Genomic DNA, 26,981 nt, shown 5'->3' on the forward strand with positions numbered 1-26,981 from the left:
CTATTTGTTTGTTTTTCTTCCCTGTACAGCAAAAAAAGGGCATTTTAAGTTCCTGCACCTCAAAGCACCTGATTCTCCCAACTGTACATAAAAATGATAATTCATAACTAATTACACAACCCAGTTCATAATCTCCTCTTTTATGAATCTTGAATATCCTGGCTCTCTTTCTTGTTAGGCAAATTGTCCTGATTATGGTAGAACAATGAATATATTCTCAGTGAAATACTGTAAAATTTATTTTAAAAAGCTTTCACTTAGCTATAGCTAAGATGAATTTTCTTCTTTCATCACATGGTCCAGGACATTCTCCCTGCCTGTCATAGCTTATGGAGGCAAGTAATTTGCTGTTGCCCATGAAGTATTATTCTGCAGGCCATCAGTGCTGTCTGTCTGCTGATGTGATGGCTCTTTGGGCTTCATTCTCCTTTCCCCACCCCTGTCACCCCCTCAGGAAAAAAATAAGTTGACCTGTTCCCTTGATGACTTTGATTCATCACCTCCAATTTTAAAATCAATTAAATATAACTTTTATTTTTGTTTGATGGCAAGCCACAGTATCTCTCCAGCTTTGAGGTCAGGTGAAGACACCCTAAATTCCAGGCACTGCTACTTGCTCATAGGTGAAATTGCTGAGATTCAGACTGTTATTCCTGTTTACTAGCACTGAGAGGAGCAGCTACTCCCAGCAGCCTTGAAAATCACAGTGTGAAGCCCTCGGTCACTGAGGTCCATGGGAGTCCCACAATCAGGCCCACTAAAGGTCTTTGCACCTCCACCTTGAAAGTCATCCCCATAGAATATGTCTATTCCTGAGATGATGCTGGCTGGCAGATGTTGTTAATTTTTACACTTCCATTGTTGCAGCAGCCGCCAAGGTGATGAAGCCCTGAGAGGTCCACTTGCAGTGGCACTGCTGTGAGACCAGTGGCTGCCAGCTGCAAACTCTCCCTGAGCCAAGCCACCTTGGTGGCAGGCAAAGTGTCAGCCTACTGCCACGCAGTTCTGGCAAGTGCTGCTGAAACGGTACATAGGAATGCTGGTTTCCTGCTGCTTCTATGAATCTCTCAAAAGAAAGGTTTATCAACAGAAATATAGCATGAATTTCCAGTTGTGTATTCAATCTACAACAGATGTGTTGCTTATCTTCATGAAGCACTTCTAGGCTGTGGCTTAAATGGTGCCCTAACCAGGCCAGGTATTTTTAGGCCTTCTACCACAGCACTGTATTTGCTTATTAATTTGCAAATTGTGTTCTATTTAAAAAAAAATGAAAACATTAATGAATTTTGGTGAAATTTATATGGTAACCCAATCCCCTTTCTCAGTACATATTTAACAGCTAAAGAAGACTAAGTTTAATGCCAAAATAATATGTTCAATATTTTGAAAAAAAAAGCATATATATTTATTTAAAATGTGCACTTCCAGCCCATTTCTACATAGAGCTCTCTCATTGAACATTCTAATTCTGTTTCATGCATGATATAGGTGTGTGATTTACTATAAAGACTGAAAGTGGAAATTCATTCACAGAATGGTCACCGAATGACTGGGGTTGGAAGAGACCTCTAGACACCATCTATTCCAACCCACCTGCTAAAGCAGGTTCATCTAGAATAGATGGCAGAAGACCATCTTGAATCATGAGATTCACCTCAATAATGCCAGGTAACCACTTAGCCAAAGGGATTAGGCACTTTAAAAAAATTTTTTAAAAAAAGAAAAACACACCAAGTTGTTGACACTGACTTGCCAGTTAAGCAGAAATGATGGATAGGTCAAGACTGGTGGTTAACATTCCTCAGAAAATGACCTTTGCTGCAGTTGTTACCCCTTGGCTTAGAAAAATAAAACAAAAAGCACAGTGCTATGTACTTTTACGAAGATGCAGCTGTCCTACTGATGCTTGCACAGACCCAAAATCATGCACAAAAGTGGCAGAACTGCAAAGCCCTGACTTCAGCAGCAGCCCCATGTGCCAAAGCTTGCAGGATTCAGTGATGGTCTTCCCGCCAGAAAATGTTATTTTGTGGTTTGTAATTTGGCTCCTGAAGACAGAGCGGTATATCCAGATGCTGCTAAAAATATGGTCCTTCATTTCCTTCTGGCAGGTTAGAGTAGTAAAGAATATTTATAAGGTGTGTTTTTTCTTTTCCAGTGAAAATGTGCTACCCTTGAATTAAAAGAGGACAAGGTTTTACAGCCTGATGCTTAGCTTAGGATAATGTTGAATTTCCATCAGACCTTGTACAGCTTGGTGACAGCTTTTCTAAAAATAGGAATTACCTGAGGATTCCTTACATCAGCAGGCTAATGGGTGGTTGAAAATTTGACGTAAGGAATAAACCATAAATATGACATTTTTGTCACAGTCCCGGTAATTTTTGCCAGAACCTCCCGTTGCTTAGTAGCTACATAGTTTGCACGTGTTTTACCCCTGCCCTTTCAAAATTATTTGACAAAACTGCTTATTCTCCCTGTAAGGAAAATGGGTCTAACTGATACAAACTTTTTATATTGGTAGAATATGTAGATATCCCTCTTTCCATCCAACTGCCAGTCCATGACTGCTAAGAAAAAAAACCCATGCATTCCACTAAAACTTTTCAGTAAATTAAGCTTGGAGATGCTAACAGGCAACTGGACACTAAATCACTGCTGCGTGATCATGATAAAGACAGAAATGCTTTCTTTCAAGCACTGTTTCTCAAAGCTTTTGAAGCTATGGTCCCTTTCTGATTTATCTCTGAAGGTCTGAATAGTGGTTAGAATTTCATGAGACTTTTTTTATTTTTCTTTCCAAACTTCAGAGCCTCCTTTGAATCCCATTGTGATCCATAGTTTGAAAATAGAATACTTTAAAAAACAATCTCTGATGGGCAGCTTCCACCAGAGATTATTGTGATTAAGAAATAACTTACTGCCAAGAGTTTATTAGTTTTTTAATTTCTCAAACATTTTCCTCTGAGCAACTTAAACCATTTAGCTTCACAATAACTGTAATACATAATTTAGGCTGCTATCCTCTAAACTAGATGAGAACATAGATTTCAGTAAGTCAGAAGAGATTTAATTTTTGTTGTATTGAGATGGGACTGTTGTCTGCATTAAAGTTTTCTGTGTTGCAAACAGAAGATTATTGGATTCTTGAGGGGCATGGTTAATTTGCAGTTGTATTCATTTGTAAAGCAGAAACAAACGTGAAGTCTTGCACACCTTAAGTGCATGGGGCCTTCATAAGGGTGCAAAAAAATACCTTGCAGCCTGCTAATATAGTTTGTGTTTAAACAAGGCAACAAGGATAATTTTGCATATGCAGTGTCCCTGTAAGAAATTAATGAATTTGGACTATACTGATACAAAACACTTTATATACTTTTATTGTCAGGTTCTTAAAATGATGTAACAGTGATAGAGATGTAAAGAACTGATACTAATAATACTAATAGGACATTATAATGAATATTTCATTGTGCAGTACAAGACAGGTGACACATAATTCACTGATTAATATATTGATATAAGGCAATAGAAGAATGCTTTTGAGTTCAGGTTGATCTGAGAATTATTTTCCCAGGATGAGATTTCTGATACCTGGCATTTCTTCATCTTAACAGATGAAAATACTTAGTACTATAGTGGATACTTTGCTTTGTTGAAAGGGCTGCCTGGGTTTTGCAATAAATGTATTAAACTTCATCTTTTTTTTCTGCTGTGCAAGCTTGATTTGTTTTCTGCTTCTTTAGTGAGACCTCTTAGAAAAAGAGCCTTAAGAAAGAAATAGGTATTTAACTGTATGATCTGTATTTGAGCCTCCAAAGAAAGGTTAGGAATGAGATCGCAACAGATTGCCAGAGAAAAGGAAATTTCCTGGCCCCTTAGTTCATGCACAAATCACTGAGGTATTGAAGGTGCCTTCTAAAATGTGACTCATCTCAGACTTCTTGGCATGAGTTTTCTCTGGTGCAGGGCATTCAAGTATAGGGTGTTTCAAAAAGATGAACCCAATTTGAAATCACTGTATCTCTGCAACCATGAAACGTCCATGAGTGAAACTCTTACAGCTTGAAAAGTCAGGGCATAGAGTTGTTTGTTTGTTTTTAAAAAAAGGCTACTAAAACTTGATAACTCAGTAAAAAACATTTGTAAATTTTTGTGCAATTGTAACATGCTGCCATTGTGAAATATACTGCTTTAAAATTGGGTCCATCTTTTTGAAATGCCTTATATATGCTAACTTATATATGCTAAAAACTAAGAAATTGGACCTTGGCCCAAACTTTAAAGCAAGGCCTCTAATTCAGAGAAACAGTATGACATCTCTTTCTGACAGATCTGTGTCCGCTTCTCAAAAAATTCAAGGGGAAAAAAAAATAGGTACGTAATTTTTTTTTCCCCTTGAATTTTTTGAGATCTGTATCCCAGCCATCTTATTCTCTAGCAACTGATGTTTGGGTTACCCAAAAGCAGAAAACTGATCTCACACTAAATAATTTTCAGTGTGAAATACTAATGTAATTGCTTTCAATGGCAAAATTCCCAACGACTTCTGTGTGGGCAGAAATGTGCCTCATATATTAATTCTGCTTTCATCCTTGTTAGTGTTTTTCTATTCTGCCATCTTAGGTAATAATTTGTTTCAGCTTTAAATGGCCATAGAGAAGATTTTTTACAGCAAATTTAAAGGTTGACTGAGGCTTGGAATTTTAACTCTATGAATTTCCATTACTTCAACCGTGCTATTATATACAGCGTTCCATGTGTACGGAATAAAGTGCAACCTACCTAGTGTTGGGTCATACTCCCAGATGAACCGTTTGGTCAAGAAGCGTACAACAAGAGCTGGAGGAACAAAAAGATTCCAGGTGAGATGTGTAAGTCATCAACTCATCTGGTTTTACAAGCAAACTTCTCTGTGTGAATGGGCATATTGCAGTTCCCCTGAACTGTGAGCAGAAATCCAAGGTTGCTCATTGCAGCAGTTGAGACCTTTTCACTGTTGTGAAACACTTTACACTTTTGGAAGGGGGAAATAAGATGAAAAAAGAGCCCAAAACACGTTACATCATTAATCATTCATTCATGTAACAATGCAGGACAAAGAACACCAGGAGGTTTTCAATGGTAGTCGCTCACTTTTTTCCACTTTTTTGTTTTGGTCACGATAGCTTCTGTCTTTAAAAAGCAAAACCAACCATTTTCAGTGCTATGAGCAGATGATCATTGAAAAAAAATACTGTTTTGGATCCTTGAGATTTCCCATAATGAGTGGAAAAAAGCTTGGCAATTTTTTATTCAGGATGCTTTGAAGCATCTGACCTAGTGGTATTGAAAATAACTAAATTTTTGAAAACTTTCCCTTCAGATTTTAAACCTTGTAAGGTAAACATAATTGGCTAAATAGCTTCCTTCTGTGTTTTGACATGCCTTCCTTGCAACAATTTACTTCCATGTTTTGCCTACTTGTCACTTGAAGCAATCAGCTATAATATTTTAAAGCAATGGTCAACAAGTGCTATTCATGAATTTGCAGAAATAGAAATAAAGCTTTAGATTTTTAGAGCACTGGATAACAAGTTCTCTGTTTCAGTTTATGGGCTAAGATCTTGCTACTTTTGTTCTTACATTTAATTTTTTCTACCTCTCCACTTCCTTTAAAAAAAAAAGTAACTTTTAAAGTCTTTGTCAGGATATTGATTATATTCTAATTTAAAATTAAGCAGTACCTTGAATTTGTGGTGGTATAAACAAAGCATTCACCACTGCCAACTATGAAAAACCCTTTTTGCATTTCCAAAACAGAGGTATCAGTGCAGTAGCTATGACTGCAATGATTTCAGCTATAGGAAAAATTTTGCTTGTTGTCAATCCTATGAGATTGTTCTGTTTTTCTTTCAGTTGCAGACGGGAAGTAAAAGGTGACAGCTAAACCCAGTTCTGATCCTTTTCAAAATTAAAACCATCAGAATCCCCCATATCTCAGATTTCTGTGCCCAAGAGTAGGACAAGGCAACACTCTGCAGAATAAATAAAATTAATTAAGCTTTGCTTAATTGGAACCTGTTTACAATCAGAACATTAGTTTCCAGGAATATTTAACTATGCCTCACACTTGAAGGGGTAACAAGCTGAGCCTGAGGAAATGAGAACACTACACAAGAAGCATTTTTATATTGGTGTTATGATTTTGGAGGCAGCATAAATGAAGGAGGTGAGAGGACAACAAGCAATAAGAATGAAAGGTTAAACTAAATCACAATTGTTGAGATGAGCCTGGAAAAAAGGAGGTATGCCTCTGTGTGCTGGATGAAATGGTACAGCTCTGAGTGCTAGAGAGGTGAAGAAAAAGAGATCACAGATATGAGCTCTGGTGAGGCAGAAAAACAGTAGGTTGTATTCATCTCCATTAGGGAGGCCTGTATGCAGAAATAACAAATAATCACATATGAAGCAGAAACCTGAAGAAAAGAAAGGAAGGGTGGGAAGTGGCTGCCGCATGTAGGACCAGATGGCAATTAGTCTCCCTTGCTAGCAGGTCTCAGTGGGGAGCACAGCAAGCCCAGTGAGTCGCTTGCCAGGCACTGCCAGCTCTTGCGTCAGACTTGCTTGGGTCTCGTGAAGGGAAAAAAATGTCACTTCAGCACTCTAGGTGACTAAGAAGTGTCAGCTTCAGACCCAGGTGCTCTGTGCCATTTTTGGGGGCGTGCACATGGGGAGCCATGCAGAGCTGCTCTTCCTGCAGGGCTAGCTCTGCTCGGCCTCTCCACTTCTGGCCTGGCCAATTCTCTCCTGCTCTCCTTCGTGGCAATGGTCACAGCCCATCCTATGGAGCTTCTCACTTCCACACTACTTTGCAGGGCTGAAGATTAGATGTTTAAACTATTCCAGCTGAGGTAAACTGTGAGGTAAAAAGTCCTGCTGAAGACATCATCATGGATGGAAAATAAGCAACAGAGATCTTCTTGTAGTATAATGACATCCATATTAGGACCATGACTTCAGAAGTTACTTTGGCTAAGAATTGCCACATTAACTCTGAGAGCCAAGGAGAGCATTTCTGCATAGGCTAAAATATATATATATATATAAATATACATATATATATATATATATTCACACAAAAAAATTATTTCCTAAGGAAAATACTCTTGATCCACTGTCTGTTCTGTTTATAACTACTGCAAACTATGTGGGATGGAAAATGTCTTCACTTTTGCCTCATTAGGAGTGCTTAGCCGATGAGCCCCTGACATCTAGTTGAGTACTAAAACAATGTATTTGACTTTGAATGTTTTCAGTCAAATCAGATAGCAATGAGAAGAGAGGTAGGAAGGGCATTCAAGCGCTTGGGCTGTCAGTCTGGAGACCAGCTTGCTGGCTCGTGCCAACTGCCCTAGTAGTGATCCCTCTAGAGCAAGGGTATTACTGTGGAGCCTTTTTGTTTACGGTGAGCTCATTTACTGCCAGATTACACCCCTTTTTAGTAAAATAACTTCTGCCAGCAGAAGAACTGTAGCACTCAGACTTCTGCTGCTGTCATAAATGACACTTTGGGCAAAGCAGTAAAACTTCCATGTGTCCTTAGCAATGCTGCATACAAAGAGCTGAGATGGGCATTAATTCCTTCTCATTTAGCAAAGATGTATGCACCCTCTTTGACCTGGCAGCCTTAATTTAGTTATGCTTAACTCTAATACTAATAATAAGCCAAAAATAACCCAATATACTAAAACCAATAATATGAATGCCAGGTTTTGATTCAAAATAAAATTGAGGTTGAGAATGTCTGAAATGCATTGTTTTCTGATTAAATTAGGTGACTAATTCCAATGTTCATATTAAAATGACCATTTCCAGTGCTCATTTTCAAAGAAAATGAAATGCATTTTGAAGGAGGGTTAAGATTGGAATTGATGCAGCACATGATAGTGGATTTCACTGTCCTCCATTGAGACTAGTCCAGGCCTTTCCTCAAACACTTACTGCTTGTGAAATACAAGAATTTGCAGGCTTAGAAGCAGAGACTCTCCAAAAAACTGCAATTTGGATTCCCACTGTGTTTTTTGGAGACAGGACTGTTACCTAAGGGAATTGATGTAATGTCCCGGCAACGGAAGAACAGACTCATGTCTCTTTTTGCCTTTCCCTACACCCTCAATTCAAAGTCAGCTGTTTTGTTCAGGGTTTAAATTAGGGTAGAACTTGGTCCAGGATTTTCATTCACTCATGTTTAAGCCCTCTGCTTTAGAAGTTTTTCTTGGAGAAGAAACATGACTATATGTCAAATATATTTGCAGTCTAACTCCATTGAAGACAAAGAAGTTATATCAGGAATTAACTTGGCATATAAACTGACATTATCAACCACATAATTCATCAATTTCTTTGGAACCTGTGTGGCTGAGTCCCTTAATCAGCTTTAAAAGTCTCAGGCCATATCTGTTGGAACTTTTTTTTTGGTGGTGTTTTGTGCCTCGCTTTAGGTCTTTGTTTGAATTTAGTAACATATAAATGCTCTGGCTAAATTTACAATCTGTCTGGATACATATCTCCATGAACTTGTTATCGTTCCAACTAATACAGGCTAAGCTTTTGGGGGCAGAATAGAAGAAGGGTTTTATTTGAAAAACACCCCTCTTCCCCAAAAGCTACAGAGTTCAAAGTTATTCTAAGAAAATAACAGTTCTCTGCAGTGAAATAACTGTATGATGACTCTTTTACACCATGAGAATTTTCAGCTATAAAAATGGCCTGAAACTAGGCCCATTATTTAACATATCAACAAGTCCATTCCTGGTGCCATGATCATGTGTCATCAGTAAACCGTATTTGGCAGGAGGCACCAGAGTGGTTAAAACCAGAGGTTATAATGATCAAAAGGCACTTTCACAAACCAAGTATTTAATTTTTTTTTAAGCATATATTTTTGTTAGAGAGTTCATCGCCATTCACCCTCTTGGACGCCCCTCATTTATTGAAATTCCAGTCCCCTTGGAATACGTGATGAGCTCCAGCCTGCAGGATGGTGGTGCCACAGGATTCTGGCAGGTGACGCACTGCCTTCTTAAACAGCTCTGTGTCCAGCTTTGGGAAGTAATGGTTTCTTTTAAAAACACTACCAACTGAATTTACTACTGAAACTGCAGGTTTTTTGGGGAGGGGTGCATGGGAAAGTATAAACTTGTAATGCAGAGTAATTTTCTGATCCTGGTATGTCATGGATGTAAATATGCAGTCATTACTTCTGGCTCTGCATATGTGGGTCAGGGTTTCACCCAGTTTTAACAGTATTTCTGGCAATTCAGTGATGTGGGGATATGAGCAGTGAGTGAGACATCAACAGGAGGATTTTTCTGCCTTCCCTCCTCTCTTGGTTCATTCACTATGGTCACTTCTGATGTTAAGACCTAACATAAATTCAATGGAGCAAAATGAGACCAGCGGGAGGAAAACAAAGGAAGAATTATACCAAAAAAATGGTCTGTTTTACACTACCTTTCTGTCTCAAACTGCATATTTTACACATATTTTAATCGCTGTCTCATGCAATGAAGTGTTTAGAGAAGTCACTGTGTATTCTTGTACATTTTGTTTGGTAACAGCACAGTAAAGTCCTCTGCTGAGTGATGATATAAATTTAAAAAATATGTATACATAAATATCAGAGAGAATCAGAGGAGTGAAAGTGAGAAAACTCAAGGGTTAAGATAAAGGCAGTTTAAAAAGTAAAGCAAAAGCTGCACACACAAGCAAAGCAAAACAAGAAATTCATTCACGACTTTCCAAGGACAGGCAGGTGTTCAGCCATCTCCAGGACAGCAGAGCTCCATCACACCTAACTGTTACTTGGGAAGGCAAACACTGTAACTCTGAACATCTCCTTCACCCCCCCGCCCCAGATTCCTTTTCTTCCCCTACCTTTATATATTGAGCATGGCATCACATGGTATGGAATACCCCTTTGGCCAGTTTGAGTCAGCTGTCCCATCTGTGTCTCCTCCAAACCTTTTGTGCACTACCCACGTTCTCCTTGGCAGGCCTCTATGAGAAGCTGATAAGTCCTTGACTGCTTAGCAGCAACTAAACCAGTGTGTTATCAACATTATTCTCATACTAAATCCAAACCACACCACTCTACCAGCTACTAGGAAGAAAACGAACTCTACCTCAGCTGAAACCAGGACACTCACCAGACACAGGTGGGATGCCCAGGCTTAGGGGTGCTACCTGCCTGTGTATGCACTGGCATGGAGTCTTGTGGGAGCTCCAGCCCTTCTGCAATATCTAGCTATGCCAGATCCTGCTTTCACAGGCTTGCAGCGTTTGCACTGATTGAGTGAGATGTTACAGAATTGTTGGTTTGTCCCTTTACTGAGATGTCTTGCTTCCCATGCTAGAGGCAAAATTTGCCACTATTCAGAGATAGGGGAGAAAGCAATCTTGGCATAGGCATGTTAGCGGAATGAAGGCCACTTCCCTTAATCAGTAACGAATAAAGAAAATGCAGGAGTCATTTATCAAAATTTTTGATTATAACCACATCCTAATGTTAATAGCAGAATGTGTTTCTTGTCTTGCTTCTGGTGTGGGAGTTTCATGAGAAGAAGAATCTCTCTGTATATTCATCTGGAATAATCAACCATGAATTTTGCAAAATACACCTTTATGATAGTCATTCCTCCCATGACCACTGAACAGGAGGATTTTTGTAGTAATGTTCTGTCCATTGCTTTCAGTGCTGGAGGCATTTTTTTTTACAACAGCTGGAATACAAGGAGGAGGTTTAATTTATATTATCCTGTTCCGAAATATACTGTTGTAATACAAGATTGTTTATTTTACAGGGCACCACTCGTAAAAAAGATAAATTATCAGACTGATGTGTCTAATATTTTTGATCATTTTAAGAACATAGTGTATAATAACCATACTTCTACCATTTCTCCTCTCTTGACTTCACTGTATAAGTTGTTATGTCGTCTCTTTGTTAACCTAAACTTTCTGGTGTGCTATTACTAACACATATGGTTTTTCAAAACATAGTTAATGGTAACACCTCCAGATGTCTGTGTCTGAGACAGTATATTTCTGATTGGGCTGTAGAGCAAGTCTTATGGATGAAATCACACAAATAACTGCTGCTTTTCTAGAAAACTGACACATGCTGTTTTGAAAGACACTGGGCAAAGTAAAGTAGAATAGGATTCTCAGTCTAAAACTTTGACATAAGCCCAAACCCTCCCATCTCAATGTGAAAAAAAAAAAGTGATTTATCTGAGAAAGAATTGAAAAAATAAACAAAATATTTTCAGAAGAAAGAAGGAAAGAAGGGGTGGAAAGATTTTTTTTTTTCTTTAAAAATCCAGTCCTCCAGGCCTTCATTAGGACACTGGCAAGATGACAACATTTTCAGGGGGCCGTAGCTTTTTTTTTTTTTTTACCCTTGCATTTCTCCCAGTGATGACTTCAGAAAATATCCTACTCTCTTCTTTTTGTCAAATTAGTTTGTCATCTTTAAAAGGAAAAAGAAAGAAAGGAAATAACAGATGGCAGGATGATCTGTTTATTGTGAAAGCATTTTTGTATGAATGAATTTTTGTTGGAAAATGCACTTTGAACAGAAAGGCCATTTTTTGGAAGTGAGCTAGTTTTTTTAGATTTCTCTTTCAAAGCAAATGCCTGAACACCTCACCATTTGTTCTTAAAGAAACTGTAGCTTAAGAAATGTAGATTTAAATCAAACAAACAAACCTAGCCTCACTAGCCTACCTTTTGTTCTTTTATTCACTGCAGTCTTATTTTGTATTGTACTGGAGAAATGCATGGGACTAAATTGTGGGGCTTTTTAACCAGATCCGCTGTTACAGGGAGATGGCAAAGATGCGCTTTCTTGGCTGTAGCATCCACCAGCTACTCAGTTTCAGATTATCTGTATGTCCCAAAAGGTCTCAAAGTTGATTTTGCTCTGCTGGTGATGAGCAGGTGCAGACAATGTGAGTTACGTGAGTGGCATTCCTGAAGAAAAGGACTGGCTGGCCATCTGGGTGGTGTCTTGAGCTGCTCCTAGAACAGTGTGGAGCTGCTACCTCATTCCCTGACAGTGCAAAGGGAGGAACATGCATGAGCACAGAAGGAAGCCACAGACAGTACGGGAGAGTAGGGATTTTTGTTGCTGTTCTGTTTTTTGTTTTGTTGTGGGTTTTTTGTTTGTTTTGTTTCAGTTTTGTTTTATTTTTTTAGTTGTTGTTTTTTGTTTGGTTTTGTTGTGGGTTTTTTTATGCTGTTGTTATTTTTTTAATTTTTGTTGTTGTTTTGCTTTATTTAAGGCTGTCCTTCAGCTCTTCCTATGACTCTTGCTCTGATCCCTTCCCCTGCTCAGATGGCAAGACATGAATAGGAGAAACTGGAAGAAAGGGCAGAAAAGTGAAGTTGCCTTATTAGAGAAGGTCTGCATGTCCTGGGAGAGCTGTGCACCCCTTCCACAGGGAGTAGGGGAAGAACCGTGGTCTAATGCCCAAAAGAGATGAAGAAATTTTGCCAACAAAGTGAAAAGCCAGCTCTGTGTGAATCTTTGGTCAGCACAGAGGCTGGTCAACAAGGCCCAGGTGTTCTGCAAGAGCATCCTGCCTGCCAGCAGCAACCTGGCTGTAAACCCTTATCCCTGCTTAGCTGGAGTCCACTACAAAGGAGCTCAATGAGCTGGATGAGCACTTGATAGTTTTGGGGGCTGGCTGGTGTTTCATCATCCCACTGACTGCTGTTTGTGCCAGGAGCTAAAGATATTTTGTTTCCTGGGGTATGTCCTGATCTGACAAACACATTTTGGAAAGATGAAACATACTCTTTTGCTACTAGGCTGATGACATAGTGCAACACTAAATGTTTAAAAATGGGGTTTTATCAGGCCCTGGTGAGTCAGTCTGAATGAGAGGGCAGTTAGCATACTGTGAGCAAGGCCACTGGCATTAATTCTGGATCACTGCCTGTATTTGTAACCTTCACAATGGTAAAAAGTACCTTTGTGAAAGTGCCTTGCTGTGCTACTGTTTCACCAAGTCTGTATATGTGAGCACAAATGGTAACTAGAAATGGCAGAAAGTCTACCTTCTCTCATTTATCTCAGAAACCCAGTGATGTAAAGGGATGCAGAGGTCTCCATTTCATTTTGGTAGGCAGCACTGGGTGTTTCTGTGTGGTCAGTCTGAACAGACTATCACTCTCTTCTCAGCCAAACTGTAACCATTTTCTCATCTTAATTTAAGTCTGTGTGCAGTTTATCAGATGAGACTAGAGCTCACATCAAACGAAAAACAAGCTGTTCCCTGGGTTTTTCTGTAATATGCTTCATTTCTTTTACATCCACACCCTGGCTTTCTGGGTTTGGCTCCATGAAAATGTCAGATAACCTGGAAAAACTTTACATTGCAATTACAATCCAGCTGGAGCAGGATATACAGTAAAATCTTGAAAGATCATATGTCCTGTGCAATTTCCAGATTTCTTTGACAAAGGAGCTTAGGTGAACACTAAGAGCTTGTATCAGCATAATTATTGACTGATTTGTGGCTCATCAATCGATAGAGGCATGCCTGTAAGGTGCTTGTGTCACAGGAAAATGAAGAATTAGGGCAACAAAACACATTGAAAACTGACTCATGCATTTTTCATGATCCTCTTACTTATAAGACCTAAGCATTGATAAATGTTGCATCTTTGTAATACACTGCACAATACAATATTTATAGGAACCCGTTCTTTTCAAATTGTGCTATTAGTTGATTTTGCATTGCAGCTCCTTGGCTACCTGGAATTTTGAAGGCAGAAGATAAGGAAGTTTTCTTTCTGACAGGCTCATTGCCAAGTACCTGAACTAGACAGCTGGAGAAGTTCCCAGAAAAACGAATGGAGAAAGGCATGTAAGAACAGATACATCAGACAGTGACATAAACTACAATGGTTTTCAGGCTTGTATGACTAGTTAGTAGCAACATAGTGTATAATCTTCCAACTCCCTCTAGCATCTGATGGAAAGTGGCAGCAAATGTCCTGACAGCTGTTCTCATATTTTATCTATGCTTTTTCTTTTTTTCACCCTCCCTCGGTTTCTCTATGTTGTTAAGACATCTGCTCCTGTTACTTGATTGCCACCTGGAATTTTGAACTTTTGTTTGTACCAGCAATCTTTTTTCTTTCTTTTTTTTTTTTTTTACGGCAAACAATTTTGTCATTACACTTGAAGAATTAAGAGACACAGCAGTAGGAGCAGAGAAGCTCTTTAAGAGACAAAGGTATCATTTCCACAGTAGGGTTTGTGATACTAAACAAGAAGAAAAGTAAATGACAGAAAGGCTGTGATCAACAGTTGAAGTAAAACATAAGTTAAATGCTATGGACCACATGCTTCTTTCTCACAGTACAAGGAAGTATGTTGCAAAGTGGAGAAATGATTAGCTGAAGAAGAAAGCTCAGTCTGAATAAAGGTTTTCTAACAGGCTGTAGAGGTGCTCATTTCTAGAGGCAAACAAAAATGATCTTAAGGGAGATGAGACTGGTAAGCCACCTTAAGGGGATGTAACAGCATCAGTTCTTTTCTTTTGTAGAGCAGGCTGGAAGAGCAGGTGTGTTTGGAGAACAGCTCTTCATAAATCACTAGTGACCAAATCCTGTTTAAATCTGAAGCCTAATTGATGATCTGCCTAATCTCACATCACTGCTCATCCCATACAATCACTGTCAGTAGGAAGATTAATTCATCCCACAACCTGGAAGTAATGATTTCCTATCAGAGCTATGGCATGTTACAATGGGCAAAAATAAACACTGCTAAGTGGTCCAGCGAGTATACTACAGCATGGTGTGCTTGGTTCCCAGTACTAGTAACACCATTAGATGAACTTAAATTAATTCATTGTTTTGATAAACAACTATCATCTCTTATGTCTGGCTGCAACTACAACTTTATAAGCACTCATTTAGTGCCTGTAATAATGTAGGGGTTATTATTAGCCTTCTGCTTGGAATCTGGACACACAATCCTGGGAACTGTTCAGAGTAAACTTTAAAATTATGTGTGTGTGTGTGGCAGAAGTAAAGCATGATCTAAATTTAAATGGTAAATTTCTGCTTTCCTTTTCAATGTTTAAGGACATTCAGCTAATAAACACCATATGTCTCCAAACAAAATAAAAGACACAGTAGTAGATAATGGATGTTGTAAAACCTCTGACTTATCTCAAGTCTGAAGCTTGGAGGATTAACATAACATAGTTTACGATGTTCACCACAGCTGCCAGGAAACCTGGCCCTGCCTCCCCAGAGTGCAATAGCTACAGGGAGTGTTATCCTGGTCTCAGCTATGTAACTATATATATTTAGTTAAAGGTCTGCTTTAAGAGGAAGCTCTGTGACATTTATTCAGGCTGAATAAGTTATACCCCAAAAATGTGAGTTGCTATCTGTGTGAGATCCTCTTGTCCATAGAAATTACACAGATAGAAAGGATAACAAGTCATAGATTCAGGAATCTTCCAGTGATTACCTCATTCAGTGGTTTATCCAGTTTAAAGTGACCTTACTGATGGGATTTTCTTCATTCCTTTTACATGAGTCTGCAAACACCAAGTTCCTGTTTATTCCACGGGGATGTTAAAGATCCCACAGCAGTTTTGCAAGTGCATTGTGTCATCTTCCCCTGATAGGAACCTCTCCTCCTTCTTGAGGGTCTGTAGGTACATGCTGCTGCAGTGGATACAGTGTCAGGGGCTCAAAGATACTTCAGGACTAAGGAAGTTTGTAATTATGGTGGTAGTAGCTTCTATTATTTTCTCAGACCAGCATGACAAACCTCTCATTGCTGAGTTTTATTTTCCACGCTTTTTTTTAAGAACACTTCCTCAGTTTCACCCCGTGGTCTTTTTAGAGTGAGTAGAGAGAATATAAACAATTCCACTTTCTCTGCCAGCACTTGGATAAAATAATATACATTTATTTTTCCTGTTACTGCCCTGCAGAGTGCTGTATACTGACTGCAGCAATCTGCATTTGCTTAGCCATCCACAATGACATCATATGAGCTGTGAGGAAACACAGCCATGGGAATCTGCAATTTGACAAGTAAGAAAACCTCCAATTGCTCATAATGAAGGCTGATACAGTGGCTAGGGAGCCAATCCAAGACGTGGTTTACATTCCTGCTTTGCCATGCTTTTTGTTTGGCTTTGGCCAGACTAATGGGTGATCACATTTTCAAATCTTAGTGTGCCCAGCAGGGCAGAGAGGTAGCCAGCATGATGCCCGATAGCATTTAAATGGTGTTGGTCTCTAAGGATGTCCTTTCCCAGTGTTCTCTCATCCATCTCCCCCCACCAAGTCTCTTGTTGTCACTCCTGAGTCTGTAGCTCTCCAAGTCCAACCACCCAGCCGTGCTGATTCATGTGTTTGTGGGGATGAGTTCTACATGGAACTAATTAAATTATCCTGATTCAAAAGATGTTCTTTCCCCAAGACTGCTTTGGTTTTGGTTTTTATTTATTTAACCCTGATCATTCCACTGATCCTGAAAAAAGTCACAATGCCTCCAAAAGCCAAAGTGGCCAAACTGAAAGCAGAAGGCAGGAATGCTTGAATTGGTTTTGCTGCTGGAGAAAACACACCCTACACCTGGTGATTTAACTTACACTATGGCATTTTTAGAAATTTCTTTCACAACATAGCTTCCTCTTTCAGCCCCTCACCAGCTTTTGAAAAATTTGGTCTTTAGTTTCTGTGCACATTCCTCAATTTCATGTGAAACCCAGGTGTAATGGTATTGCTGCCAGGATAAATGGATTATCACTGTAGACAAGCTGATGCTGACAAAGCAGAAGTGTTTTGGAAATACATATTGTACTTTTTGCTTGGATGCTGAAACAATGCTCTCACTGATATACCTTTAAGGAAAGCATTCATTTTATTTTCTCGTTTGTTAGGAACTGCCTTTTCAATGAGCTGTTTACAGACAGCAAGGATAGTCTATAAACATCAATTCCTTACATAGTTTTAAAAGAGGATGCAAATTTAGCTGATATTTTTCTTTCTTGATGCACCCTGACATAGCCTCCCTAGGAGACAAAGATGAGTCTTGTGGTCTCACAAATGACTCTGGTGCAGGGTGGAATGAACTCTTCAGCTCCAGCTGAGCTCAAGACAAAGCTGAGAGATTTGCTCACTGTTCTTATAGGAGCAAGGGTTATTTTTCAAGTAGCCTGATCCCATCTCTATTGTTTTGGATTCATACAGAATAGAAGATATGGTCTTTAAGCTCCACTTACAGGAGTCTGTGGCCTTGCTGATTAGATGCTAAAGCACCTGAGAGGGCTTCAGCACCTCCTGCCCATCCACCTGGGGCAGATGTGATAGAGCCCTAGTGACATGCAGCCTCAGGATGGCAAAAAAAGCTGCAGTGCTCCTGCTCTTGGCCCCAGCAGCATTGCTCCACCACACTTGTGCACCAGGCGTGCTTAGCTTCTCTATGCACTTGACCTGCTTTCCTGGAGGATGAGCAGTCAAGGCAGTGATTCCTGCTCTCCCCTCCCAATGTCAGAGCTGGAGGAGGAATTTTGTTATTCCTCTCCATTCTCTGAATTCCCTTCCCTCCCAGTCCTCAGGGTTTTGTCCCCAGCCCCACTCCCCACCCCTCACCCCCCCGCCCCCACCCCCTAAAAAAAAAAAAAAGGCGCACAAGAAGAGATGAATTATTCACTATAAAGGAATGAGTATGGTCCAGTTAGAAAAGGAGCATGCATTATACTAATTCTAATTAGATAAAGTACAACATTTAAAGGTATGACACTCATTAATAGAGGATATAAGAATGCCAGGACTGTGTGTTCGGGAAAGCAGAGAAGCAGCAGCCTCATTGCAATTTATTGTCAGATAAGCCACTGTGACAGAAGGCATTGGCTGAAAAAAGAGAAAAACATTCCTGAAAATCAAGCTGACAATGAAAGGACAGAAAACTCACATGCCATTGTAATTATTCTTAGAGGAATATGTATCAGAAAGCTATTTTTGATTGGGCTGTTAAATTGTTCAACGGTTGGCAAGTGGCCTGCCATTGCTCAACCTAGCTATATATTTCTGGGATGACTCTTGTACTGAATTCTTCCTTCCTTGAATGGAGCCTGAGGCAAAACCCACTGAAGTCATCAACATCTTTGCCTTTCTTTCTGTAGGTTGAAGCTCAGGCCCCTGGGGAGTAGTTTAGTAGTTGTTTAGGTGCGATAAGCAATATTCTCAAATTGATACCAGCAGTAGCCCCACCTCTACAAGATAGAAGTTAAGACTGAAATCACTGTGCCTGCAGTAGCTGGAAACAAGAAGGCTTAGACTAAATTACTGCAACAGAGGGCAGTCTCCTAAAGAAAGAGCTTCTCATCTCTCCAATGCCTGCTGTGTGAGGGTTCTTGCAAGCATTTGACTAGATACTGATCTTAAGACCTAAGTCTTTGCTTTGCTATTCATGGCTCTGAAAAGCTTGTCTGCGCTGGGAAAATCATCTCACATGTAAATTAAAGTACAACTGCTATTTCTCAATAGCTCTCATGTGGATAGGCTTACTCCTAACTTCTCTAACAAAACTTGGTTAAACTAAATCAATTTCAAAAATCATTGGGAAGAGGATTGTTAGGTCAAATTCTAACTCTTTGGGCAGAGAACTTAACAACTGGCTAGCTACTTTTTCTCCTTATTCTTTAATTGCTTACCCACTTGCCTGGGCCTTCCACAACTGTCTAGATGATGCTGGGGGGAGGACTGCAGCTGCTCACCAGCTCTTGCTGGGGGGGTTTACACTCTTGCTGTGAAGTGTGTTGGCAGGGTTATTGCCTTAGAAGCATGTACTTTAAAAGTGTCCAATTTGGGTGGAAGGCATCAGTCCAACCTGTCTGTTCCTGTCATTCGCACGAAGCAAAGGCCTCATTTATTGAGTCCAGTGGATCTTTCTTCAAGCTATGCTAGTTACTAAAAAAACCCATGTAGCCTAATACAGGAAGAAAACAACATCCCACAAACTTCTATAAACACACAGGTAATGAAACATGGACAGTAACTGCTAGCTGGTTTAGCCTCAGATGCTGCTTCATCACAGTCTTGCTCCACCAGACCTGAACTAGCTTCCCACCAGCTGTGACTAGAGCACCTAACAATTGGCAGATGGATGTGCTGTAAACCACAATGGGTGACTAATGCATCCAAAGAGCTATCTCATAGCTGTATGCCAAAGGGATCATGGTAAAAATGCTGGTTTAGTACAATCAGAGGCCTAAGGGGTCAAACAGTAGTTAAATCGATATAAGGGAAGTAGAGGAAGTATGCAAAGAAAAATCAGTATCATTATGACTAGCACACATTGCCCTAGCTGGTAGAGATTTTACTGGAACTTTTTTGACGAAAATGCTGCCATTTTAGGCTATTGCCACTCTAAACCCCAACCCCATCTTCCATTTTCTGAAAGGACAACTGAAATACTTCAAATTTCAGTAAAATTTCATGGTGGGTTCCCCATCCTTCTGCTTGATCACACTCTCTTTCTTTTTCTGGCCTTTTAGGAAGGAATCTATTTTTTTTTTTTTTTTTCACTAGAGGATCTTCAGACAAAAAAAATGTAGTAACTTTTCAGCTAACTACGGTTTGAACTAGTTCTTAGTAATGATATTCCCATACCCTGTCTTTCCTCTTGCTCATCCAAATAGCATCGGCCACATTTCCCACCAGTCTTTAGATTTCGGTACCTGTGTAAATCTTGATTCTCAAACATAGGCAAGTAACCTGTGATCTATCCACAGAGGAGACAAGTATATGATTTAAGCCAAATTAAATTAACTTTAATTCAATTTGAAAAGATTATGTAGTAGATAAACTTTCTTATGCTTCTCTCCAATAGGACTTGAATTGCCATAAATATGAGGCTTTTTCTTCCTTTGAACAGTAACAAGTATCATAAGAAAGGGGGTTAATGAGTAACTACTCATGCCATAAACTTGGTGCATGGCTGCATAGCTGATGGCCCATGGGTCTTTTCCACCTAGTCCTGTCAAAAAGATTTTTCCACTGCTCTATAAGATCATAAACTATATTTGTCTCCAAAAGCCCAATCTGAGCAAATTCCTATAATATCATTTGTTCTATGGTTGTCAAAATTTTGGATGACCTGAACTTAAAAGATTTGGAAGTCTTTAAAAGGCATTTGAAAGATTTCCCAATCACATCAGTGAGGACAGATATTTTTCAAAGGCCCAGATCCAACATCAGCCCCTGTTGAAAGTTCTAATTTACCATAAGCATGAGTATATTTAAGTCCTTATGATGCAAATAGAGGCCTGATCAGATTTTCCAGAAGCACCAAGTTTCCTGGCATGTATTTGCAGCTCTAGGGACATACTTATGTTTAAAATTTCAGCCCTCAGTCCATGTTTATAACTTGCAAATTCTGTAATTTTCATTATTTCCAAAAAGAGGTACAACCTCCGCTCACTTTGCAAGTACTAATGCACCCTATGCCAGTTTAGACTTCTGTTACAGGTGATATTGGCAATATCGCTAATTATTCTTATAATTTCTATTTTAAAATAATCAGAAGTTTTGTGCATTAATATGGAACTGGATTAACATTACTCTGGTATATGGGAAAGCAAACTAGAGGTGAAAAACCACAAACATAAATCAGGAGCAAATACAAAGTTGTTAGAGTGTTTTGTTCCAACAATGTTTTTCTGAAAGTCAAAGTAGTATGTTTTTTGGCTGCAAATTCTACCAGCAGTATTCAAACAGAGAAAGGCAAGAAAGAGAGGGAATCCAGGGGCTTAGCTGAGAAATAATTAGAAGGCTTCAAATGATCTTGGGTTAGGTTCTTAACCCTAAACAAATCAGTGCACAAGCTCCCGCACCCAGTTTACTTAATAGACATGAAATGTATACTTGCTCACTTGCCCAGTCAACTAAATGCAAGAAAACTTAGAGGCTTAGGCTAAGATCTAAGCTGTGTCAGGGAGCTAGTTTCAATAGCTGGCTTTACCCTCACAAGACTAATTTCTCCAAGATGTTTTTCTAATTGATAGATTAGGCTCCTGCATTGGATTACAACCTGGAGGAGTCCATGTCTGTCCCTTGGCAAAGAGTTGCAGGGAGCTAATGCCACATTTAAGAACATCCTTCCTGTTTTCTCCCATGACATAGACAGCTGCCAATAATGTTAAGAATATCTGGGTTCCTTGAGTATGCAGAATAATTTTGGCATATGGTAGGAAGGTTAGGGACAGCCCAAGGCTCTCTGTGACTAAACAGAGCCTGTGGTTCTTCACAGTGAACTGTTAAGAAAACTCATCTGCTTCTCTGAGTAAGACATGAGCGAAACAAGAGGCCAAACCAATCAGCATCAACTGACCAGGTTTGACTTAATGTTTGTACTGCAGAGTGGGCATGTTTCCAGCCTAAATGAAAGCCAAATTCAGACTTGACCCATTTAATCCAAGCAAAAGGTAGTTTTATTTTAAGTCTGAGGTTTTCTGTGTGTTAACAGAAAAGGACTGCACAGAATCAGAGGCAATTCACTGTGAGCAGGATGAATGGAGAGAAAGAAGCAAGAAATGTCAGTGGATCCCCAGTGGAAAGCACAGCAAACACTGACCCAAATGCAGTCCACTATTCAAGTCAACTGACATACCAGAAAAAGCAAAAATGAGCCCAGCAGATCCGCAAGATTCACCTTTCTGCAGAATTTCTATTTTGCATTGAAGTCTATATCTAAAGTAGATGGACACGAAGAGAGAGGAGTGACCATTTATCACTGGCCAGAAGCTCTAGAGGCTGGATCTTCAACCTACACCAAAGAAACACAGTCAGACTTGAGCAAATGATTCTTCTGATCTTCAGAGGCACACTTACATGCAGGGCTGTTTCTGACATAAAAATGACAGCAGAGCAGAGGGTCACCCACACAAATAATGAAGGCAATCTTCTGGCTACACCGCCTTTCCCTCCATTCTAGCCTTGCTTTTATGTACTAGTTTTGATAAAGTCAGCATAGAGGCCTCTGCAGCAGAGCATTGACAGCGCAGGATCCCCATTTCTCTGGATACCTTCCTTTTCTTTTACCAGCTGCATGACAGGTTACTGCCAGAAAATCAACACAAAAATGGATATGCCATGTAATTAGACGAAGCTCAGGCATTCAAGCATGCTTTGCATGGTAGCTCTGGTTTGCACTCAATCATAACAGCCTGCTGAGCAGACCTGCTGCAGTTTAATTAGAGTGTCTAAGTGCACCTCCTGTTCCTCTGTAATGACATTAGTCAGAAGTGAACTGTCTGGTTCCTTCCTCTCCCAGGCTATCGTGAGCTGTTGATGTGGAGCTGGCCAGATTGGTTAATTGCACTCCTGACTTTTAAAGGTCAGGTCTTGCAGAATCTAATAACATTCAGATTTCCATAACAAGGTAGCTTGGAAAGAAGAGCCTGGGTTCCTCCCATGAGATGCTGCCTATTGAGGTGTGTGACAAAACAACCACCCCCGCAGCATCCTCCAGTGGAGCAGCTGGCTTGCCCAACCAGCAAGGCCACAGCCAGGCAGTAAAGGGCACTGTCAAGGGCAGCTTCCCCTTGGGTTTTGAGCAGCTGGCATTCTGCAGGGTTGCACTAGCTTCTGGGGGTGTGCACTTCAGGAAAGAGGACAGAGTGAAGGAAAAGTGTATTTGAAAGGAAGCTGTAAGAACAAGTCACTACTCTGCTGATTTGCCCTCACATAAGGGACTACATCATATACTAGAAATTCTTCATCCTTGGCTCATTGCAATAGGAAAGCTGAATGGTTGCTCAACCAATATCAGTTGGGGTAGAAAAACTCAGAAACCTGAAAACTGGCTTGAGAAGATTCAGATGTTTCAATAAAGGATGTGTGTCCTCAGTTTCATGCATAATTTAACTGTCTCAGTGAGGAAGGGAGTGGACCTACTGAGGGGGAGAGCTAACTAGGATCTATAGTTTTTATGGTTTATTTGTCAAAGCTAATAACCTTTGAAAAGCAAATTCCCTTCTGTTTTAACATCCTCATAGGAGAGAGCCCATCAATCTGCATTGCAAGCATCTCTCTCAGCAGAGGAGGGGAAGCAGCTGAGGGCAATCGCTGCCCTTTTCTCCTCCCTGAATTCCCTGGCAGACTGGAAGCTCCCCTGGCAGGAAGGAAGAGAGGTCCTCAGCTGGAGCACTCCTTCTTTCTCTAAACAGATCCTTTTCTTTCTCATGTAAGCAACTGAATGAAAAGGCTGTAAGTCCTAAAAATCTCCAGTTCCTCCACTGTTTCTAATTCAGCCTGCCTTGAGACAGGTGGGCTTCACCACAATAGCCACGGAAAGAGGGACATTTTGAGAAATGTCACTGAGGAATTCTTGCTCTGCTGCTTCCAGAGGAAGAGGAATCAATCTATTTAATTACAGCTGGGACTTCCACTTCTCTTCTTGGCAGACAATCTTGTTTAAAATCTTCCATTTGCCAATCCACAACTGAGTTTATACAAGATGAGCAGATATTTTTTCTGTCTTTCTCTGGTTGACTGTTTTCTGTCATTGTTTATCAAGTAAAAAGTTTGAACAATTACTTTTATATATTCCTTTGTTTTCTTCATCCTTTTCCACCTGTTGTTATTGTGCTTTTAAGGGCAATTCCCTTTGAATTTTAGTCTGTTTTTTGCATGTGCTTATTTTCAACTGACTTTCATGTAAATAATGATCAACTGAGCATACAGTTGGAGTAAAGAGAGATGTTTACAAACTGATATTAAAACACTCTGCTTGTCTGTACAAAACAGTAATTGAATAAACACTAGTTATTAGTTTACTTGCATATTTGCTTTACATTCTTTTACTTGGTTTCCACAAACAACGTGGGGTATTTGTTCTATAATTGTGTTTAGAATATTTTTAAAAATCCTTTATAAAAATACATTTTTGCAAGAATAAGGCTTAGGGAGTAGCTTTAGGTTTTTGACATTATTGCTGCCTTCCAGATTATTCATGTCCTTTTATTTTTTTTTTGCTATATATTCACCCACTCACTCCCTGACAATTTTTAGCTGATTATTCTCCTGTTTCGTCCACTATATTTATTTTGCCTAAAGTATGCCATAAAATTAATAAACGAGAGGCAAACATACTTGTATTTATGTTTCAGATACTAAAACAGCTTTTAAGATTTTTTGTTACATACTTCCTACATTGATACAAACTTTCTTTCACCAAACCCAAGCACCTGCTTCTGCTCCTTACAATCATGTAATGTTACAACTTCTGATTTGTTTGCAATTCAGTGCAGCTTCCAGATCAATTTTGGCATTACTCTTCTCCAGATTTCTCACCTAGTGCTTCTAGACTTTTCATTACTTTACATGAGCTAAATTTTGGGTCCCTAATTACTGTGTGCACATCTAACAGCCTTCAATTTTGCCAGTCCTGCCAATTTATCCACTAAAAAGCAATTGATGTTTCCTGCTTTCCAGTTAAATGCTTAACAACTGCACACTTGCATGTAGCTTCTATTCATGCAATGTTTTCAGCTATATAAGCAAGTTAATACAAATATTTGGTACTAGCTCTTAAATAATTCTGTTTTCACTCACAATTCTGCAAGATGACTTCTTCACTAGAAGAACATATTTTGGCACTTCATGATAAACACAAGGTACGCAGATACAGCATAACTTGCTGAGAGCTACCCTCCAGTTCTGGATTCCATCAGGTAATGCTACTGTGTGACATTTATCTGTGTAAGCTGAAATCATTCTGTAAAGTTAAGACTTTATTGCCTGTATTTTTTCATAAAATATAAAGTATATTACATCCACTAAGTATAATTCTATGAGGAAAAACAGCGCTCACATTTACTTTGAATACAATCTTGGTTTCATCCAAATTGATCTGTTTACTTGTTTCTGTTACTTGAAGCTTCCTTTAAACTGAAATTGCTCAGCACTTCTTTCAAAGTTGGAAATAGTTCAGCTGACTTACTTTTTCCATTGTTTTTTCATGTGCTTCTTTTCTTGTTGGTTTTGAATGAAACCTGGAAAAAGCCACTGAATTTTCCTCACAGGAAGTTCTCTTAAGATTCTGATAGTACTTGGGCAACCAGAATAGGTTGCAACAAAGCATCGAGATGTTTCTGCACATGTGACCACAGTCCTGAGCTCTGGGGGCACCTACATGCAGCACTAAATAACATACAATGTGCAGCCGCCTCATTAATAGCAACCACACTGAGTAAACACAGTAATTTGACAAGTTTTCATACCATTGCAGAAGTTCAAACCAGGCATTCATTAGATTAGATGTTCCTTCAATTTGCCATTGAATTACTCTAAGATGCCAGAGAAAATGTGCATTTAATATGACTGTGTTCCAGGTGGCTGAACTACACAGGAAAGCTGAAAGACCTCACGCAACAAGAGGGTTCCCACAATGAGAAGCTGGGTTCTCTGGTTCATTCCTCATTGTCGGCAATCCTAGACTCACGAGCATCTTAATAATGTGCAGGCTCTAAAAATCTCAAATGTGGAGTCATACCAGATATTCCAAGGTAACTGGAGTAATTTTTTTTGCAAAATCTCTCTCAGCTATAAATCCCAGAAGCACAGTGACACAATTTGAGGGCACTGCTCCATGTTCCAGTTGTCTACCAAGTGGTGACAAGGAGGGAGTGACCATTTGGTCTGCTTCCTTCCTGGGTTGTGAAAGCCCTAAGGAGATCAGGTCAGAGGTCTCACTGGCTCTAGCTTAAAGGAATATGGTCAGTGAAACTGCACAAACTACAATGAGCAGTTTGGCAAACCCTCTGTGTAGATTAGACCAGTGTGACTGAAGCTAAGAGGCAAGTCTGATCTTCATGTGAGGTTCAGTGAAAGCAACAGATTAATGTTGATTTATACCAGCTGAATATTTGGTCCAGTAGCACTGGCTTGACTTAAATGCAAAAAAGGAAACTGTTGCCAAAAATTAAGATCTCCTACTGTCAACATTTTTTAACTAAACAGGAATCTCTGGAGAAGTGAAGGGGGTGAGGTATAAAACATTGTGAGATTCAAGGTGGCTGTCATCTCAGCTCTGTGAAAGACAGCTAATATTCTACAAAAGTGTGCTGCCATAAGATGCCCAGTTTTATTTCTAGATGTAGTGTGTTAAAAGACCTTTTCAGATTAGGATGTATATACTATCCAATTTTTTTAGGAGCCAGGACAGGAGTAAATCTTGTCTTGATCTTGTAAATATTACTTGATCTTATAAATTCTGGCATGTTTGATTACTGCCTTCTAGGGCTTAACAATCCTGACTACCCAACAATGTAGACCTCAGGGTTATTTTTTATGCTGTGGACTCAGATCCTTCTGGTTTAGTCACGGATTAAACATTCCTGGTAGTGTGAGCCCAGCATTTATATCCACAATAAAACACACCTTGGGCCTGGCACTGATCCTCTAAAGGTCTAAATCATGACTCTTTCATTAAGTCCTCTTATCACCTACAATTAGAGGTATTTATTGAAGACCACAAACTGTTTCAACATTTTGACAATGAAAATCATGTGGTGATCTTCTCTTAATGTGCAATGCACAAGTTAAACAGCTGCTGTTTGGAGTATTATTTCCTCTTATTTTGTTCTAAGCTATATCTAGCAGCTATTATTCTTCCCAGAGAGTGATGTTCTCTCATTGTAACATTAGAGAAACAGGAAGAAGTGACTAGATTTCGCCTTTCCCTTCATAATTACGTATTCTCTCTTACTTCTCATCTATATTTAATTTTTATCCCACATTGTGTAGATTCTGTACTGCCCTCCTCTGAATTTTTTAAAGCTCAACTTTTCGTTAAGGTACAGTTGAAGCAGTCTAGACTTCAGTAGTCAGGAATGATTATGACGATGAGTTATTGTGCAGTATAATTTTATTATGGTAGTTTTTAT

General features: G+C 39.4%; 1 protein-coding gene across 10 annotated transcripts in view; it reads right to left on the bottom strand.

Annotated features, from left to right (window-relative positions):
- The window catches only part of RERG (RAS like estrogen regulated growth inhibitor), a 134,677-nt gene that overhangs the window by 42,564 nt on the left and 65,132 nt on the right, over window positions 1–26,981 (bottom strand). For 8 of the 10 annotated variants that reach the window (XM_065030032.1, XM_021298744.2, XM_021298745.2 and 5 more), the window contains one exon: window positions 4,789–4,845. The exons of the other annotated variants lie outside the window; for them this stretch is intronic. In XM_065030032.1, coding sequence (XP_064886104.1) covers window positions 4,789–4,845 — 57 coding nt within the window. The remainder of the gene's footprint in view (window positions 1–4,788; window positions 4,846–26,981) is intronic. 10 annotated transcript variants of the gene reach the window in all.

The sequence above is a fragment of the Columba livia genome, chromosome 1, assembly GCF_036013475.1.
Source record: "Columba livia isolate bColLiv1 breed racing homer chromosome 1, bColLiv1.pat.W.v2, whole genome shotgun sequence".
Lineage (NCBI taxonomy): Eukaryota > Metazoa > Chordata > Aves > Columbiformes > Columbidae > Columba > Columba livia.